The sequence below is a fragment of the Leptonotus elevatus genome, chromosome 4 (genome assembly GCF_054856555.1).
Source record: "Leptonotus elevatus isolate MCC_2025b chromosome 4, RoL_Lele_1.0, whole genome shotgun sequence".
NCBI classification, from domain to species: Eukaryota; Metazoa; Chordata; class Actinopteri; order Syngnathiformes; family Syngnathidae; genus Leptonotus; species Leptonotus elevatus.
In genome coordinates this window covers 22,311,772-22,332,193 of record NC_141242.1, presented here as the reverse complement: position 1 = coordinate 22,332,193, position 20,422 = coordinate 22,311,772, and the positions used below count along the sequence as shown (strand labels likewise).

The following is a 20,422-nucleotide window of genomic DNA, read 5'->3' as shown; positions in this document are numbered from 1 at the left end:
AGGTTCAAATCAAAGAGATTTCAGAAACACCGGAGGAGCCTGTGGCTGCAAGCTATTAAACGCACAGACTGGACCGAGGACATAATAAGGAAGGCCCGCCTTTGCCGTGCTCATTTCATATCTGGTAAGTTATTGTAGCCATTTGGTTAAACTTAACCTCTCTCATGAAATGTTGAGTAAGCATCTATTTAGAATTTATCAGGCATTTCTTAGCCCTACATTGTGGTCCCACCGAGACCATCCTCAAAACAATTTGACAAGATTCCCTTTTATATAATATAGCAAGCAGCTAGCCTGTCACTAATGAATATTTTTAGAATCGATTAATCTATTGATTAATCTATCGATTATTAAATTGATTACTCAACTAATTAGATTTATTCAAATTTTGCATTAAAGTGTATTACAAAAGCATTTTTTTTAACTACTGTTTATTAACCAGTCATTATTTCGTACTTTGTATTCGTATAGTGATTAAAAAAAGGGGGATGCATGTTGTAATCATCATTTTCCAAAGTAAAAACAGATGTTTGCAAATGTCTAATTTTGATTAAACACAGAAGATTTATAGTCTTCTTTCATGATGGACTACAGAAATCAGCAAACAATTACTGTTGATATGCTGAAATCAGCGGATTTGGACAATTTTAAATAAAAAAATGGCTTCAAACGATTACTCAATTATTAAAATAGTTGACGATTAATTTTATAATCCATTACTTGTCGATTAATTTTGACTGCTCTACATGAAGCAATGAAACAAATTAGCATACTAGTTGGCTATGTTACTCAATTTTTTAATTTCCCAAATGTGCAATGTTGAAAATTATTTTTCATACAGTGATTCATATTAACATGATGAACACGCAAACGTTTTTGTCGTAGGCATTACAGTACATAGCTCCAGATACTTTGACTATTTTAATTCAAAATTCTAACAACCTGTTGCAGTGGACACCCCTAGGAGTTTAAGAGTCCACCATTTTACATTATTTACACTTGACATGCCAACATACCACCAAAATGTTTCATAGACTAATGCACATCATAGTACTATTTGTGCAGCGACCGTGTGATTTGGTCACCAATGTGAGTGTGAAAAGCTGTCCGTCTCGATATATGTGCACTGAGATTGATTGAGTATCACTTTCATCCACAGTCCACTGGGTTAATGTGCAGCTTTTCTGAAAGCTTGAACAGGGTAAGTGGCTGCAAATAGATGGATAGATGTAATGTGGTGTCTGTCTGCAGTCAGTCTACTCTTAGCTGACAATGTATGCAGAACCATAGTTTTGTGTTGTAATATATTTTCAAGTTAAAAACTTCTCAGTATTAACTGTAAACGTGCATGTTATCTTATTACAGGCAGCGGCAGATGGACAGTGTTGCGGTATAGTCGAACTCCGATGACTCATTGCCTGACATCACCGGGCAGACGTCTTCGTTGTAGGACTAAAAAAAGTCTGCCATCAACTCAACCTCAAGCCCACACAAGCACAATTCATCCTGGCTGCTGCGCTGCCTGCCTTTCACCTTACTTCCGTGACTGCTGAGGTTAGCACACGTAAACTGTAGAAATTGTGAATCAGATTGGAAAAGGTCCAGTGCAACTTGAAGATACTTCGTATATCTAGTGGAATACTGTATAGTTTTCAAACTGAACACATTCAAACACAGTAACAATTTTTAAGTTTAATGTATCATGCTTAAGGACACGAGCAGCTGGCTAAATGTGTCAACCTCCAATGATAAAACAGCCTCTTCCAAGTGTCCCCTTTTTTACATATCTTAACATAACAGCAGGTGCATATTTACATTATTCTAATAACGCCAAATGCTGCTTACAGTATGTATCTATATAAGAGTACAGAATATTTCCTAGCCTGCCTCTTGACAAAATATGAAATACAAACACCATTTAATGTTTACTATTGCCACTTAAAATAGACTATTAAATCAAAATAGTAAACATTGCAATGCCTGCCCTTACTAGCCAGCAATTACTTTCTATTATAAAACAAAACTATCAAATATCTTAATCAAATCTAATGTGTTTGTATTTAGAGTCATGAAAATGTCACAAAAAAGAACTACAAAAAAAAAGGAATACAATAAAATGTGTAGCGTTCAGACACACTTCTGCACAAACTTTAGCACATAAACTTGCACTGAAACGATATTGTAGTTGTATCTACTTTATCAGTGCTGTGTTCAATTTTTATTGTGACTTTATTTATCGCTGTATCTCTGAAAGCAACGATTTTGTTCACTAATATCCCTCATCCCTCCCCGCCCCCCACTTTATCGCTACTTCTGACCATCCAAAGCGCTCTGAAACGCAGTGAGGAAATGAGACAATTACTCAACATCTACACTCCTCTGTACTCTTTCATTTGCTTGTATAAACACTATAAATTACCAAAAGTGATGAGGCATAAGAGATGAATAAAAACAATGGCTAAGAATGGCTCAAACAGTCAATCGGGGCAATGTCAATACCAGTTTTGGGGAGTAACAGAATACATGTACCGCCGTTATGTAATCAGATTACAATTTTTTTTTAACTATATTCCATTACAGTGACAGGATTTAAAAAAAATCAGATTACAGGTACATTTATTAAAAATGGGGATTACTTCGAGGGAATACAATTTCTACGATGAGAGCGAGTGCGAAAGAAGGAGAGAGAGAGAGAGAGAGAGAGAGCGTGTGCACGCCCGCGCGAGTGGGACCGTTGCTACATGTCGGGGAGGTGGGAACGAACGAACTGACTAGTTGGGCCCTCCACACGCGGGCAGTTTGAAAAAGCTTCACGGACGGGAGGAGGAAATGGCGACTGGTATTCCCTGGAATTTACTCGTCTTGCTGAAGGAGCGAAAGTTTGAGCTGAGAGTCCAGCGGCATGCTACGCGCTGTAGCTTCTTGCTAGATAGCCCGCTAGCCTACAACCATAATGCGAGTTACACCTTCCAAACAAATCTTCCTCCCACCATTTCACTATTTAAACATCATACACAATATATACACGGCTAAACTTGTGACTGGGATAAAAGTTCATTTTGCAGTTGATGTCACGCATCATCATCTTCATTTTATCTATCTATCTATCTATCGGCAATATCGCAATATAAAAATTGCCACAATATCGTCGTTGTAATGTCAAAATATTAAAAGGAGCACATCTGTTAAAAAGGTGAGGTTGTATTCCCTTTGTGCAGGTCTAGCACCCTCTGGTGGTTAGTTTATTAGTTCAGTTAAATTTTAATTAAGAATGTTTTGGCCACTGTGGCAGTTATCACTCCCATAAATCAGTCATACCAGCAAATATTTTTCAACATCTCCATCCCAAAAACATTACTTTCAGTCAAACACAGCATTGTGAACTACATTGACATTGTGTATCTTGTTTTATTGTTTCTTTTCTGTGTTTGATTGTGAGGCATCGTTGCACATCAAATTGCTCTTCGGGGACAATAAAGATTTATCTATCTATCTATCTATCTATCTAACTGTGGTGTGGTTGCTTTCAGTGACAGTTCGAAAACAGCATATGGCCTTCATTCAATCAATCAATCAATCAAACGCCTACATGCTTTTTAATTACACAAGGATTTATGCTATTTGTAGGCTGCCCGGGTCCCTCTCACCCGCAAATAGCAGGGGCACATTGTATAGAATATATATTGTGGTGATATTTATTTTTATTTTGTCTTCATGAGCATACTCAATATTGGAGTAATCCAATGCAACATTACTTTAATATTATGGTACTTGGATTACGTTGTAACTTGTAACTAAGGGATTACATTATAAAAGTTCCCCTCCCAACCCCCTGGTCAATACAATGGAATCTGTCCGTCTGTCTGTCTGTCCATGCTCTGTGCTTTCCTCTTTCCGCTCTACCTATGAAGCTACCTGTAACTGAATTTCCACTAGCACCATCTAGGTTAATGACACCAGTGGCAGTCGTCGTTAATCCAGACTGCGACCCATCCGCTATGGAAATCATTGGATGAATATTCATAAAGAGCTCAAAAGATTTAAGCTGGATGCCCTTCGTGACGCAAGCCTCTGCATTTACTCAGGCTCGGGTCAGGCCTACAGTTTGCACTGGCTTGTGCCCCCGTAGGGCTGCTTGACAGTAAAAGGCAATTGAATGATATTATTGTAGATAAAATAACAATGTTGTGTTTGATGTTGCTGTCAGTGTGTGTCATCACATCACCGACTGAGTCACCGTATGAATAATTGTCTTTTGATCATACTCACTTCACTAGTTCGCAGGAATGATCCCTTTGGGCAAGATGTCATCAAATGAAGTGTAACAAATGCGTGGCATGAGATGGGTCAGTGTACCCACTGATTACTCTATACTTTAATTAGCGTCCTACTGTCATGGGCAGAAATAGTGCAGATACAGACTTCTTCACCATCTGTCTCTGTTTTGCTTCTTTCTCCCTCATTTACTCCTCAGCCTTTCACATCTTTTCCCTCCGTTTCGTTTCGCCCCGTCGTTCCCCTTTGACCCGCTCGCTTACCATTGGTGCTCCTTTTGTGCAAATCCTCCTTGCCATTCTTGCAGCTGCTGCCAGTGGCCGTCTTTCGGGCCGACGAGCTCTTGCTGGCGTTCAGCTTCCCGGAGCTGTTACTCGACATTGAACCATCCTCGCTTGGCAACCGCCTATAGTAGCCATGGTAACAGAGAGGGTTGCAGAAGGCAGGAGAGGGGATGGTTTTTGAGTCTCAGCATGTAAGGGCACATATAATGGAAACACATAAAAAAAATAAAAAATAGATGATCATTTCACATGTAAAATATTTAGATAGTTAGATGGACTCGTAATAATAAAATGTAATCATATTGAATGTTATTTATTTATGCAACACCAATAATCACAGTCCAAACAGAAGGAACTAGAGCTCTGTGTTAGGGACAACTACACGAACAAATGTTCCTGCTACACTAACAAGCCTTGTAACTATCCTTTTAAGCAGTATTGGTTTTTTTATGACATAATTTGGGAGGAAAATAACCACAGGATTCCTGAAACATTAAAAGCAATTACAAAGCCCCAACCTAGAAATGGTAATGCAATAAAAAACTCTATTATTTCACAATTCAAGAAAAATGACAAGGAATTATCACATTTATCTTCCGGCACAATTTTTAATATTGCAGAAAAGCAAGTGTTTCTAGCATAATAATGCAACTGCGCCTCATTAATTTGACCAGTTCTTACAAATATTATAATTTTTAGTTCTTCAACGCAAAAAAAATTTTTGGACAACATACTTACACATATTAGTGTGACATATACTCAACAAAAATATAAACGTAACACTTTTGTTTTTGCTCCCATTTTAACTCAAAGCTCTAAAATTTCTTCCACATACACAATATCACCATTTCTCTCAAATATTTTCCATATACCAGACTAAGGCCCCGTCCAAACGGAAGCAAAGTTGGCTTCGTTCCTCAAACAAATCTCGTACACACAGAAGCATTTCAAGACTTGCGTGTGTCCAAAAGAAGACGCTGAGGACATTTAATGGCTGTAATGTATATGCCAAATCTGGAGTGGCGCTGTAGCACAGCCACAGGGAGTTAACGGAAAGCGTAGAAGAAGAATCAGCGAAGAAGACAACTTTATTATAATTTTCAGAACAAACATGGCTTTGCATGTATCAAAACAACATGAAAAAGATGAATACGGGAGAAGTAACAAAATGGCGGGTGATTGAAGTACAACACCGCTTGTTGAACGTGGGAATAAAGAAGCAAAATATTTTGCTGCAAAAGCATAAGCAAGCTAAGGAGGCTGCACAAAACGACGACACAGCTACCCGCCATTGTTGTTGACAGACTGGCGGTTCGCGCGCAGTCATGCGAGAATTGGAGCATACGTCATCAATCTACGACAACGCATCATCGCTTGAGGAGTTTTCTGCATATGGTGTCCAGACGGATGCGTGCGAGGCACGTATTGAAATCTTTCCACTCTAGAGCCCGGTTTCAAAAGTGATCGGTTTCAAGCTCCGAAACCACGCCGTCGTGTAGACGAACGGCCTAAACGGTAAGAAACTTGTGAGGATACATTGAAACTGGCTTTCAATGTGGACGGGGCCTTAATCTGTGATTGTGAGCACTTCTACTTTGCCAAGATAACCCATCCCACCTTACAGGTGTGCCGTATAAAGATGCTGATTAGACACCATTATTAGTGCACAGGTGTGCCTTAGACTGAGCACAATAAAAGGCCACTCTGAAAGGTGCAGTTTTGTTTTATTGGGGGTTGTGTGTGTGTGTGTTCCCAAAAAACCCAGATCTTTGAGTTCATCTCGTAAAAAATGGGAGCAAAAACAAAAAGTGTTGCATTTATATTTTTGTTTAAATAGTTGAGCAAAATAATAGTACAGGCAATACATACTATACTGTACATTTTGGAGAAGTCTACTATGTAAAGTAAAAAAAAAATTATCTTTTGAATTTGTTTTTGTCTTTTGCCTCAGAGACACCAGGCATGTGAACCGTGTACTGGCCCCAAACATAAACACAAAAACACGCACGCATGCACGTGCACACCACACACACACACACACACACAGCCTCAAGCCATGTAAGCACAGTGAGTACACAATGTGACAGGCCCATCTCATCTACAGGTGCACGTATTCTGTAGATCAGACATCAGTTGCCCCAGGCGAGGCTAACACCTTGACAAAGACACACAAACAACACACTCTGTGCTCTGTGTAGCGGTCGATACTAGTGGAGTCACATTTTAAGTCACATGGTCAAAGGCAAAAGAATAAATACAATGCATGCTCCATGTGAATTTGTTAGGAGAATGCCAGGAAGAATAACAACAGACTCAATCATCATTTGGCTGTAAAGTTTGTGCTTCCCTTTTTGTGTCACACAACTAATAGAGGATGTGCTTCAGTGTTAATTTTGACAAGACATTTTAGTTTTAGTTATAGTGTTTTGACTAAAATTAACTAAAGCTTTAGTCATAATTTAGTCATCTGATTGTATTTGAGTTTTAATCCAATTTTAATCGATGAAAATAAAGAGCAATTTTAGCCGACTAATTTGACAATTTAGTCGATGTTTTCCTTCAGCATACATTTAAACTTTTATACAGAAAACCTATTTGTAGCTGTAGTTTAACACGCAAGACACATTTAACACAATGGTGTCTTCATTAAACTTTGTTTCAATGAAGCATGTTAGAAGCATGACAATAATATGATTATCTTCAAACTTAATTTTCACCAAAATAAAAAAAATAAAAAAGTCTAAAATTGCCTGAGATTGATTTTACAGCTGCACAATGAATTTAAACGTGTTGTGGTGGATTATTTTTCTCCCGCCCGCGTTTCATTTCTTCTTCTGATTGGATTCAGTTTTCGTTTTAGTCATTGACCACATTTTATCAGTCAATTTTAGTTAGTGTCACTGTCTCAATGAATGGCTTCTATTTTAGTTTTCGTTTTATTTTCGTTTGAAAAAAAATTCAGAAAAATATGCCGAAAATTTTTCATCAACAAAATTAGCACTGATGCGGTTCAATGAATAAATGTGACTCCACTTTGAAGGTGGTTGTCAGTAAATATCCCAAGACAACTAATCAATAATTTATTGTGGTTCAATGAGAAAGACCAACTGTTGTGTTAACCTGGTTTAAAACCCCAATGAAACAGACATACAGTATCCTGGCATTAATGCTAGAGCATCTGAACACGCTTGTTATTTTAAATATGCATGATTGCGCATATGCTGTGTTCATATATCAGCCACATTGAAACAAACAAACTAAATAAATAATAATAATAATAATAATGTTCTTATGTCCGGTGCCTCATGCTCCGAATCCAACCTGTTATGCGCGTCAACGAACCCACCGTGGTCTAGTGCCCACCTGCTCCCAATCTCCACTGCGATTATACCGTGAGAATGTTAGACTGTGTGAATTGCAAATGTAGTAGCACTCTGCCCACACTCAGGTAGACAAAAAAAAGAGCAAGCTTGGCTACAGATTGACTGACTGCATTGTTTGTTTTATTGTGAAAAGCATATTGGAAGGTCTTTGTTCCTCTTTCTAATTTTAGGCGTCAAGCTTGCCTGTATGTAATATCCATCTATAAAGAAGTCCGCAACTATCATCTTGATATTCTAGTATGATATCGTTCACACTGCGGTGTTATCTTGAAGATTTGTAATTGCCTCTATATATAGATGGTGGAAAAAGCCTTTCCTACAAGGTTTGGTAAAGCCGATTATGCCAGCATTTTATACGGTCATCATTGTTCTACTCCCTCCGGCATGGCGAAAGCCAGGGTTATAAATATACATGTGTTTATTGTCCTCAAGGGGCAACGCACGACTAATCCCACTCCGATGCATTTTCGTTTAGTGGTGTGTAAATATGAGACTGATTTGTGTGCATGTTCTTCAGTTTGCATTTGTGTAAGGAGGCAAAACGTAAAAATTGAAAGTGGTGAACTTTATTTTAAAATAAGAACATGTAGAAAAGTTTAGCTAGCATTCCCTTAGAATTTTCTGTATTCATCATAGCATGCTCCCTTCTTAACCACAGTGAATGGTTTTCACCCCACAAAATGAATCTATCTATTTTCTCTACTGCTTGTCCTCATGAGGGTCGCTGGTGAGTTGACGCTCAACCTATAATTGATGATGGACAACAAGTGGGGTACACCCTGGATTGGTCACCTATCAAATGCCGGCCAAATATCAACAAACATCCACACTCACATTTATTTATTTTGATGTATTCATTCATTTATTTAATTATCCCTCTCTCTAATTAGATTCAAATCTTCAATTATCCAATCCAAAGGTTTGAAATTAAGATGTATCAATCTCAACTCGGACCTTGGGCATGCATGGGTGTGTTTTCTCCAGGTATTCCGGCTTCCTTCCACATTCCAAAAACATGCAAGTTAGGTTAATTGAAGTCTCTCTTTTTTTTTTTATGTGAACAATGGACATGATGTGAAGATTGAACAAGTTATGAGAATTTCGTTTCTGCTATGGGGAATGCATCAAAGCAACTGCGAACAACTGTTATTCCCTCGAGGGGAACTACAGAGTGTTATTTTCGCAACATGCCTTAAACACACAAATACATTCCAATCTACACACATGCTCAGTGGGTACTATGGGCAAGCAGGCAAGGGAGACAAATGGATTCTAATGCCCTTTATCATTTGTTAACTACAGTGTTTGTCCATGCTTATTTCCTTGTGTAAAGCACATCGAGTTGCCTTGTGTATGAAATGTGCTATACAAATAAACTTGCCTTGCCTTTAAAGGGAAAGTCAACCCCCTCCAAAATTTCTTGACAGTATGTTCTATGCAGCCCCACTAGTCTAAATATGGCATTCTGATTATTATCGTGTTAGTGGAATGTGAGTTAAGCAGCAAAATCCAGCTGTTTTTATCCATCTCATGAGGCGGCCATTTTGCTACTTGCTGCCGACTGAAAATTAAATCAATGTTGCTCAGGTCTCAGGAAACAACCAATCACTGCTAAGCGTCTGAAAACAGGTGAGCTGTGATTGGTCGTTGCCTGAGCCCTGAGCCACATTGAAGTCATCTTTAGTCGACAGCAAGTGGCAAAATGGCCGCCTCCTGAGATGGATAAGAACGGCTGGATTTTGCGTCATAACTCATATTTCACAAATGTAATTTCAATCAGAATGTCATGTTTAGACTGGTGAGGTCACATATAAAAAAAATTATTGTCAAGAAATGTTTAAGGTTGACTTCCCCAGACTGATTTCCTCCTGCCCAAACTGGAAATGGTAAACACACACAGACTTATACAAGCACACTGTCACAGTAACCACCTGAGAAACGCTAATGATCTGACAACATTTAAATCCAGCAAATGCATGTGTTCTGCTGGAAGTGTGTGCAGACAGCCTCTTGTTAACACTGGACTTATAGTTAGATCACATCAATCTGTCTGACTCATCTCAACGAACTGGAGGCTTCACCCGGTCTTAACAGAACACTCGTGTCTGCTTCTGCTGAAAGGCTCTGGCTTTTGTAATTGCATTGTTGGGTGACAATAGCAGCTGTTCTAGCATAGCACATCAAGCTGAGAACAGTGTGTGACAGTTGTTATCTTACCCTCCTTTGTGTATGTCAGCAGATGGTGGCCTCTTGTTGGCAGTGCCATCTTGGTACACCTTCTTATCCAATGACATTGACAGCGGGGCGTCTCGCACAGGCAGTCCCAGAACTAAAGTGTCCTTGTTTAAAGAGACGGTCTCGTCACCAGCTCGACCCATGTGTTTCTTGGCGTAGTCAAATCCCTGAACAGGCTGACAAAGAAAATGAACCGAGAGTCAAACACAAGCTTTTAAACCATCTCAAAATGGCAACAAGTGATGAATATGAACAGTATGACAAAATATTTGCTTTTTTCCACACAGATATACAACAACAAAAAACATGCTGCACAACAACAGCAAACAGTTTTCCATCTTACAACCTGATGAATGCTGAATGTATAATTTTTCATTGTTCGGGAGATGAGTTCTACTTCTGGCTTGAAGAACCAAGTCTGCCAATCAATTACAGTTTTGAACCAATCTTCATCAATAAAGTAGATGTAGCCTATGTAATTTATTTTCTAAGCAAAAATAAATATTTACAAGCAAGGAAGAAGGTACCAGAAGTAAGCAAAAGGAAATACAAACAAATGGTCATATAGGTGCTTAGGATTTTCTTGATATTGGACGTCATTGTCAAGGAGTTCTGAATTTCATTTGAGTTAATCAAATCAAGTTTTCTTATCCGTTCCAACTTGCGCACATTTGCAAACGCTCAGGAAATATGCTGAAATGTCACGTTCCCGAGTGGATTTTTCAGATACGAGAGCAGAGAGCACTTCACTCTGTCCCTTGAGAGTGCACTCGAGCTCAGAAACTCTGCTAGGCATAACGAAAAGACAAGCAATGAGAAATAGGATAAATGTCACTGAACACACCAACGATTTGTGGTGAAATTTAGCCATATGGAACATGAGAGTCATCCATAACTGGTTTGCTTCTGGATTACCATTGAGCCCATTTGCTCTCATTTTTCCTTGTTTGTGCAAAAAAAATAGTCAATTATAAGCATGTATTCCCAAAATCAAGAACATATAGGATTTTTTTCCTCTTCAAGACAAATAAAAGATTCAAACAAAAACAATATTGTAACCTACAACAAATACATGACTGGGGAAAGAAATAGTGTCAGTTAACTGACTGGAAGAGAACAAGCAAGTACTTGAAAATGGAGCAGATTTAAATTGAAAAAAAAGAGGGAGGTAATATGACAGATACATGCCTACGTAAGTAGAAAACCCTCAAAGTATAGTGCTATTTCAAAGCCAGAAAGGGGTAATTGAATGGACCTCCCGCTCAAAGCTCCCAGATGCCATGGCATACATAATCAAAAAGTGGGAATATCACAATACTAACACAGCGCACAGGAAGTCAGGTATGAGAGCATTAAAAGAACAAAGGAGCACACGCATTTTCCTAAAACCTCTAATGCGTCGACACTTTCTTTGCTCTGCTACATTTCTCTGCACTTACAGCAGAGAGAAAAGAAAAGGCCCGTCAGATCATTTTATGTTGCACAACAAAGCAGACGAATCCCAGATTTTTTGCCTTCCTTTTCTATTTCGAGCCACTCTCAAATGGGCTGCCTAATGTATTCGATGATGCATACTAAATCCTGAGTGCATGTGAGGTTACACGGCGTGGGCATCAGGCTGACAGCATTGTTAATAATTCATCCGTAATACACACCGCTGTGCCATAAGCCAGCCTTAAAACACGTGGCTGAGTGTCAGGGAAATTGATACACACTCATGTAGACACATGCGCACGTTGATGAGCGCACTCACAACGGCGTGAATATACAGTTATGGCTTGAGTGTGTGTTTGCACTCGACCGGCTTAAGTGTTGTATGATGACAGTTGTGTCTTTTTTTGTGTGAAAAATACATGGAGAGTGCAACCATTAATTTGCTTGAGGCTTCTTGCTTTTCACAGTCGCGCTTTTGTGTGTTTATGACGTTAACAAGCAGTGGAGGACGAGGGAAGCTGAATTTGTCCTTCCAAATCATGTAAATGTGACTTTTTCCCCACTAGCATTCAATATATTGAACGTTTATGAACCACTTAATTTTTTTTCTTGAACATCCCAAAACTGGATAACACAACAAGTGACATTTTATTTAATTAAAAAAGAAAAGAAAAACACAATTTTACAAAAAATGTTTTACCCATAAATTGGCACGTGAAGAAGATCCAGCATTTTCTGTTAGCCAAAAGCTGGAGGGGACCCACAATTTTTCATCACTTCTACCTTTGGCGCAGAGTACCTTGCACTTCCTAACCAGATGCATGACAAAAATGTTGTTTTAAATATGGACGAAATACACGCTTGCGTGCAAAATACGTGCTCTTAACTCATTCACTGCCATAAATTCATAAAAGAAAACAAAGATTATTAAAAATTAGGGGTTACAGGCAATTAAAATTATTAATTGTAATTAATTGCATGACTTCACTAGTTAACTCATGATTAATCACAAATTTCATATCTGTTCAAATGAACAATTAAAAAAATCTAGGTTTTCATACTCTTGTTAACAAAAGTTGAAAAAAATGTTAAATAGAAATAGTTCTAATGACTTTGACGTTTATAGCCGTCAATGGCAGTGAATTAAAAAAAAAGAAAAAAGAAGAAGACAGGATTATTACAAATTTGGGGCGACAGGCAATTCAATTTTTTAATTGTAATTAATAGCATGACTTCACTAGTTAACTCACGATTAATCACAAATGTTATATCTGTTCTATATGTACGATACCATATTCATACTCTTGTGGAAGTGGAAAAAGTTAAACTAATAGAAATAGTTCAAATTAATTTTTGACGTTTATAGCCGTCAATGGCAGTGAATGTTTTAATATATTTCCTTTTGGATAATTTTTCAGCAAATGAGGAAAAGCGGGACAGATGATGAATGAATGTATAAAAATGTTTTTCATTTTTAAGGAATGAAAAAAAAAAACTTGGTCAATAAAATAACTTGGAACTGACAAATGAATGAATGAAAAATGACTTTGTTCATTTTTGTCCAGATGCCCCCGGGGCCCGTAGTGTGTCAGAACAATTTAGAGGTCAACCAGCATCTCAGAACAGATTGTGGTCGATGATAACGTAGTGATACAGTAAAAAAAAAAAAACATTAACATGAGGTTATGGTATGACGTGCTTCTGTGCTGACATCCTATTAAGCATGGAACACTGCCAATTATTGATACATCATTGAGTGACTGATGGGTAAAAGCTGTCATGCATTACACAGTATAGATTCTTATAATGACATAATGGATGGGCATGACCTTGAAAAAGACATCTGACATTTCATGCTATGTTTTCCACTGAAAGGTCTGTCTCTTGTTGTCACGCCGTGCATCCGTCTAAATTAACTCTGCCTCCTTGTGTTTGTGCAGCAAAAGAAAAGATGGGCCAGCATTTCTGAAAGGCTCTATATTAAATGACAGAGATACTGACCACTCCTGCATTAAATGTTCTTGCATTCCTTACTTGCACTTCTCCTCCAGTCTAATTTTAACTCAGACAGCAGCTTGATGAGGTGCAGCAGATGAGCTATCCCCCCCAGCAGCCACATTGATTTAAGTCCAACACTGGCATGGCTGACAGTTCGAGCGCACCACAAAGTTGCATGCACTAAGCGCGTGGTCTGATACTCTTCCTGTGACAAGCTGTTGTGTCAAACAACAAAATGCTCATGATCTCATAACCAATGATAATCAAGATCCCCATGAAACATGTTGTCTAAAGATTCCACAGCTGCCCATTGCATCAGGAGTATAAAATCCAATATTTAGTGTTAAAATGAGATGCAGAATCAATGTGTAAGCACACATATGCAGATGTTCATGATAAACATGTTAAACATGTAAGTAAAGGTCATTAATGAATGTTAATCACCAATAAGTGTATATCAGAACCATAATTGAATTTATTGTCATTGCACATGCACAGGTACATAGCAATGAAATTACACTTAACAGGCTCAAGAAACATAAATAAACAAAAAACAATGACCAAACAGAGGGAGATGGGATGGGAAGGCCTGTCGGTATTCGTTCAATAAGCGCTACGAGGTCTCTGAGAGTGAAAAATTAGGCAAGAGGGAAAAGTAGGGAGGCAAAAAAGTCACGACTCTCGCCATGTTTAAATAAATAAATAAACAGTCTGGTAAAAAAAAAGAAAAAAGAAAAAATCTTTGCACATATAGAATATATGGACAATACAACAAATCTCTCTCACATGTAGGAGATGGGGGAAGGAGGAATGGCGGCTGGGGGCATGAAGGAAATGCATATCTGCCCCAATGTGTCAGTCCTGTGATTGATTGGGATCAGTCCAGAGTGAATCCCTGCCTCTGACCTAAATTCTGTGAGATCCTCCACACAGGAAGGCCAAAGCCCGGATTTGAACAGCCAACCTCAGACCTGTGATGCAGATGTGCTAATAACTTGCCCCCCCCCCCTTCAAGTCATCACTCTGATGATTCTATCTCTTTATGCCATGATACAATACTAGCAGTCGCCTGTTCCAGCTGTGAGGGACCCAACGATTTCCCACAGTGAAATTGTTCTACGAAACGATTATTACTCGTGCAAATAATCTGAATTTTTAATCAACTGTCTGTGTTTAATTTTAACTTGCCACAAGCTCTTCCTGAACCAAATCCCTGTGTGAAATATTTATGCAAGTTCCTGATCGAGAATGTAGGAACGTAAGCACCACTGTGCATTGGCGATGAGTACAGCCTCTCAGAATTTCAAAATGCTACATTGCACTGCAATGTATTGTGAAGCACAAAAGGCCTACATTAACGTAACAATTGGGAATACTTTTACTGTAAAACAACGGTTCAAATAACAACATTCTGTTAACTAGAATGATATGAACTATGAACTCTGAATGTTTCTGTGTGTGTGTTTGTCAACTACGGTAGCCAAACATTCTATTTCCAGCGCTTACTGTCTTGATGTTTTGACACGCATGGCAGTTTATTGTTTTCAATTTGTATTTACCCCAATGGAAAATTACACTTCATCACCACTTGAGGGAGAAATCCCCCCCCCCCCCCCCCCCGCCCCACCACCACCACCACCCTAAAGTATTTTTTACTCTTATTATAAATCATTTGCCAGCCTTGTCTCATCTTTCTCATTTCTCATTTTGTCATTTCAGAGATGAGGATAAGAAATATTGACATGAATATGTTGGCATGCACTGCTTTCACAACAATAAATTAAGAGCTAACCTCTTGACCTGGGACTTTTTAGCCTAACTTTGATCTGCAACCTGCTAAAACTGCCATTCCTTTTGGGGCTACTTAATTTATGTGGCACAATTAAATGGACTTTCTAGGAAAAAGTCTTGAATTAGGAGCACTAGCTGAAGCCAAGGGAGAATAAAATAAAAGGGAAAGGAAGGAGTGAAACGACAAATAGGTGCAAATGAGTCTCGGCTGGTGGCACAAATTTGCATCATTATTTATGAACGTTTAGAGCATAGGTATTAAGTATTCTCCTCTGTTGTTCATGTTTATGAGCGTCTGTAAAAAATGGCTGCCTGCAGTCAGAATTAAACCCATTAGGCTACTTTTACAGAGGCCGTCTTTAACCCAGCCAGTTGACATTAACCCCATAACTCTAAATCTTAAGGAACAGACAAACAAGGCAATTTTATAGCCCTATTACAGTCACTTTCACATTTCCTCATGGCCACTTCACATCTTTTGTACCTCCTGGTCATCTGTCATGGCCCGTGACGGGGATGGATAAAGTTACATCCATGAAACAGCAGCCACATGCAGCAGCAACAAAAGCAGCACAGCATAACAGTACATTAATGAAATGATGGAAACATTTACTCAGACACAGTCTTCAACTAATCCTAAATCTCGACACTACCTGGTGGTGGTAACTGCCCTCCCGGCGATATGAGGTCTGAACAGGAAAGAGTTAAAGGGAAAAAGTCAGGAAGGGATTAACACAAATTGAGAGAATACAAAGCTGAGTTGAAAGGGATGAAGGGGAAGGGGGGGGGGGACGATCATGTCAAAGTCTTGCCATAACTTTGACATGATAGTTTTCAGCTTCTGCCAACTGGCACATACTCGAATGTGAAGACATGTGAACAAGAATACCACACAGATGCCGATATCTGGCACTCGCCAATTCTTTGATCAAAGAATTTCAGTGGCATTTGATTAAGGTACATGAATCGTTTGAAATTGTTAAAAACATATTGGACAGAAGTAAAAAGACAAAATGGGTTTTAGGACTTAGTAAAAGTAACTTGCAATTTATGGTATAACTTTAACATGCAACACATGAGCCTGAAATAAAAACTCATACGTGATATTTCATTCATTCGGTGTCTAAGAGGAGGTGAAATAATAGACAGTCAAGTTTAGTTAATAGCCATAAAGTCAAATATGTGGTACACCTACGGTACATTAAATTGTGAAGTGAAGGTGTGACTAATAATCAGGGCTGGGAGGGTTACTTTTAAAATGTAATCCATTACAGTTACAAGTTACCTGCTAAAAAATGTAATTAGTAACGTAATCCAAGTACCATAATATTAAAGTAAGGTAACTGGATTACTTTTGGATTACTCCAATATTGAGTATGCTCATGAAGACACGATAAAAATAAATATCACCACAATATATATTCTATACAATGTGCCCCTGCTATTTGCGGGTGAGAGGGACCCGGGTAGCCTACAAATAGCAAAAATCCTAGTGTAATTAAAAAGCATGTAGGCTATTGATTGATTGATTGATTGAAGGCCAAATGCTGTTTTTGAACTGTCACTGTAAGCAACCACACCTCACGGATGGATGGATGGATGGATGGATCGCTCTGTCTTTCTCTCTCGCCCTTTCTCATCGTAGAAATTGTAATCCCTCAAAATAATCCCAATTTTTAATAAATGTACCTGTAATCTGATTACATGTTTTTTCCTGTAACTGTAATGGAATAAAGTTTTTAAAAAATTGCTATTTGATTACGTAACGGCGGTACATGTATTCCGTTACTCAATAATACATTTCTGTTACTTGATTTATAAAGTACCCAGAAATCTGTTCATCAAGCCATCCATTCATTTGCACACATGTAGCTAGCAAAGGGACTTTGTTGATGTGATGTAAATGTTGACACCGTGTCAATATTGTGTCAGTAGCACCATAAATAGTAACAAATGGTTTAGTTAGTCGTGCATTGTACAGTACGTACTCAAACCAGCACGTAAAATCTACGTAACACACACCACACATTTGAAATAATGGCTTTTTATTTAACCTCGAATGAACGTCGTTGACTGCTACAATTTTAAAAGGGCGAATGTAACCCAAAGGTTCCCTTGCAGTGCAGTGATCCTTGCTCTTCTCCTCTCTGCTCATTAGTCTTTGCAACATGCATGATTAGCACTGACCAAGGGCTATTGGGCAGCGAGAAAAATAAACGAGCCAAGACCCACACAGATGGGATTCAATTTTCCTGCCCTGAAGGGGCAACTTAACACATCTGAGTTATGCAATATTTATGAATTGGGTACTGGAGCATGTTGTAGTGGCGATGATAAAACATTGTGAGTGTGATCAACCACAACCAGTGGCTTCGTCATTTTTAGAAAAAATAAAGGGGGAGAGTTTTGGAAATAACAGCTGGCAAATGAGGATGAGGCTGATTTACCTTGGAACGGCTTTTGAAGGTCCTGAAGGCACCAGCTTTGAAGATCACCCTGTTCCTCTTACATAGAATGAAGACCACCATGCCGATGACCACCATCAGCAAGAACACAGGGGTGAGGATAGCCATGATCCACAAATTGCTCTGCGGCATCTTCACCACAGCTGTGCACAGATTACAAGTCGTCATTAGCATTTGAAACTTGAACAGAAATCAGCCTTTCAACTAGTGACAAAGAAGACCCCTCGCATTATATCACAAGGCGGCCATTTTGCCACTTGCTGTCGAGTGAAAATGACATCACAGTTGCTCAGGTCTTAGGTAACAACCAATCACAGCTCAGCTTCAGAAAACAGTTGAGCTGTGATTGGTTGTTGCCTGAGCAACTATGATGTCTTCTTCAATCGACAGCAAGTGGTAAAATGGCCGCCCCCTGAGATGGATAAAAGTGGCTGGATTTTGCTTCATAACTCATATTTCACAAATGTAATTTAAATCAGAATGTCTTGTTTAGACTGATGAGGTCACATATAAAATATTATTGTCAAGAAATGTTTATGGTTAACTTCCCCTTTAAAGAGAACAATGTACTAGTAACTTAAGCTAGGTTTCAAGAACAATACCTGAACTGCCAAGGGATTCATAGAACACAATGCATCCATTAGACCACTTTAAGATGAGATTTCACCTCACTTTGCTGTAAGGATATTTGTAGGTTTTTTGTGTTATTGTTGTTGTTTTTTTATCACTTTTTCTCATAGTCAATATCTTTGAAACAGGTGAACGTTTAGGGAGCTTTCAAGGATCAGCTAAAGGTAAGCTTATCCTCTATTAGTTGCCTCAACAAGGCTCAGTATACAATCCATTTTATGCATCCTAGCCTTTCTGAGGTTTAGTTGGTATCTTAAGGCATATTTTAGTGCACAAGCAAGATTGGTTTAAATTACGGCTACTGGTATGTGAAAACATTTTCAGCTCTGTTTTGACAAAATAACAATTAGGTATTTGCTGTTGCTGATCGACCTACAGGTTGCAAGAATCATCTTGATTGCTTTTGCTATATATGTGGAAAGTATACTATACTATAGTAATCAAAGATGTAAAATTACTTTGAGAGTAAAACAACTGCATAAAGCCTATTTTGAAATCAGGCCGTCAAGTTATAAAGTAATAAAGTGATCTGTTATCTTCATTATTATAAGCCAAGTAAATACAAGTGCTCTTCTACCCTTACATTGTTTTAATATGCCTTACAATTGAACAAAAATGTGATTTTGTAAAAAAAAAAAAAAAAGTGTTCTTACACTTTTTTTTTTAAATGGCAAATTACTAAAAAACATATGAAGAAAACATGTGAGATGAGATTGGAGTTTGGATTCTATATGCAAAAATACCCTAGAGAAGAATGTTATCAGCTACTTCATTTACGCTTTTTTCCCCCGATGCAGACAAGTGCTATATTTATAGCAAGAATGTCTTTTGTTTTCGTCCTTGTCAATCAATAGCTTTCATGAGCATTCGGCGTTCAGTTTAAATGTGTTTATTTCGGTATTGCTGTATGTCCTACAGAAGAAGGAAAGTCATGTGGAACTGATAGTTTACTTAATTTCACAATAGTTAGTGACCATTGTTTTTAATTTTCACTCGACAAATACTGTACTCCATATTTAAAATAAATAAAATGAATACTACAACTAATAAAAACTAGGGATGTCCCGATCCGATCATGTGATCGAAAAACACATGCTTGCTGACTCGATCGGAATCAAACATTGTCTCCCGATCAGGACTCGGGAAAAATATATGAGTTTTTTTTTAAATATATATATATATAAACAAAAGGGTGACATCCCAACCAACATTTGCTGGTGGCGTTCTTGCAAGATGCTACAATACGTTTTGCTTGCTGGCTCTTCAAATGCAGCCTTTTGTTTGTTGTGTAGTTGGCTTGTTTCACGCACATATATACTGTACTGTATTTTTTTTTCTTCCTAAAGTAAAACAACATTAAGTTAGTCCATCAATTTGTATTAAGTAGCATGCTTTAAAATGGCTACAGTAGGTTGTCAAAAATAAAAGTCTTGTGAAAAATGTATATACTGGTTAATAATAGCCCTTTGAGTAACTCTTAGATGTGCCGAAAAAAACGGTGTTTTAGTTAATTTAACCACTGTCCACTCACCATATAAAGGTGTTGGGGTAGTTTTGTTTAAAATAAATGAATAAAAAAATAAAAAAATTTAAACTTTTTTTTTTCCTCTTTAATAAAATACAGAGGTATTGGATCGGGACATTTTAAAATTAGGTGACTCGGAGTTGGGTCCAAAAAAATTTGATCGGGACATCTCTAATAAAAACTCAACTAAAATAAAGCCTTTTCTAATAAACAAAAACTAACAAACCTGCTCTAAAACGATTTAAAACTAACTGAATTTAAATAAAACTAAAATCTAAATAAACTAAAAACTAACTATAATGAAAAATCCCAAACTATTATAACCCTTGCATCTACCGCTAGCGCTACTGAATAACACGGAGATTTCCACATTGGGACAGCACTGCCACACATCTGCTTCAC

The 20,422-nt window shown here is 38.0% G+C and overlaps 1 protein-coding gene across 5 annotated transcripts in view; it reads right to left on the bottom strand.

Moving 5' to 3' along the window:
* The window catches only part of kiaa1549la (KIAA1549-like a), a 90,220-nt gene that overhangs the window by 15,314 nt on the left and 54,484 nt on the right, over positions 1-20,422 (bottom strand). For 4 of the 5 annotated variants that reach the window (XM_086073836.1, XM_086073838.1, XM_086073837.1 and 1 more), the window contains exons 11-14: positions 17,848-18,008; positions 16,054-16,089; positions 10,160-10,353; positions 4,539-4,681 (exon numbers count right to left, since the gene is read on the bottom strand). In XM_086073836.1, coding sequence (XP_085929962.1) covers positions 4,539-4,681; positions 10,160-10,353; positions 16,054-16,089; positions 17,848-18,008 — 534 coding nt within the window. The remainder of the gene's footprint in view (positions 1-4,538; positions 4,682-10,159; positions 10,354-16,053; positions 16,090-17,847; positions 18,009-20,422) is intronic. The other variant, XM_086073840.1, reaches the window with a different exon arrangement.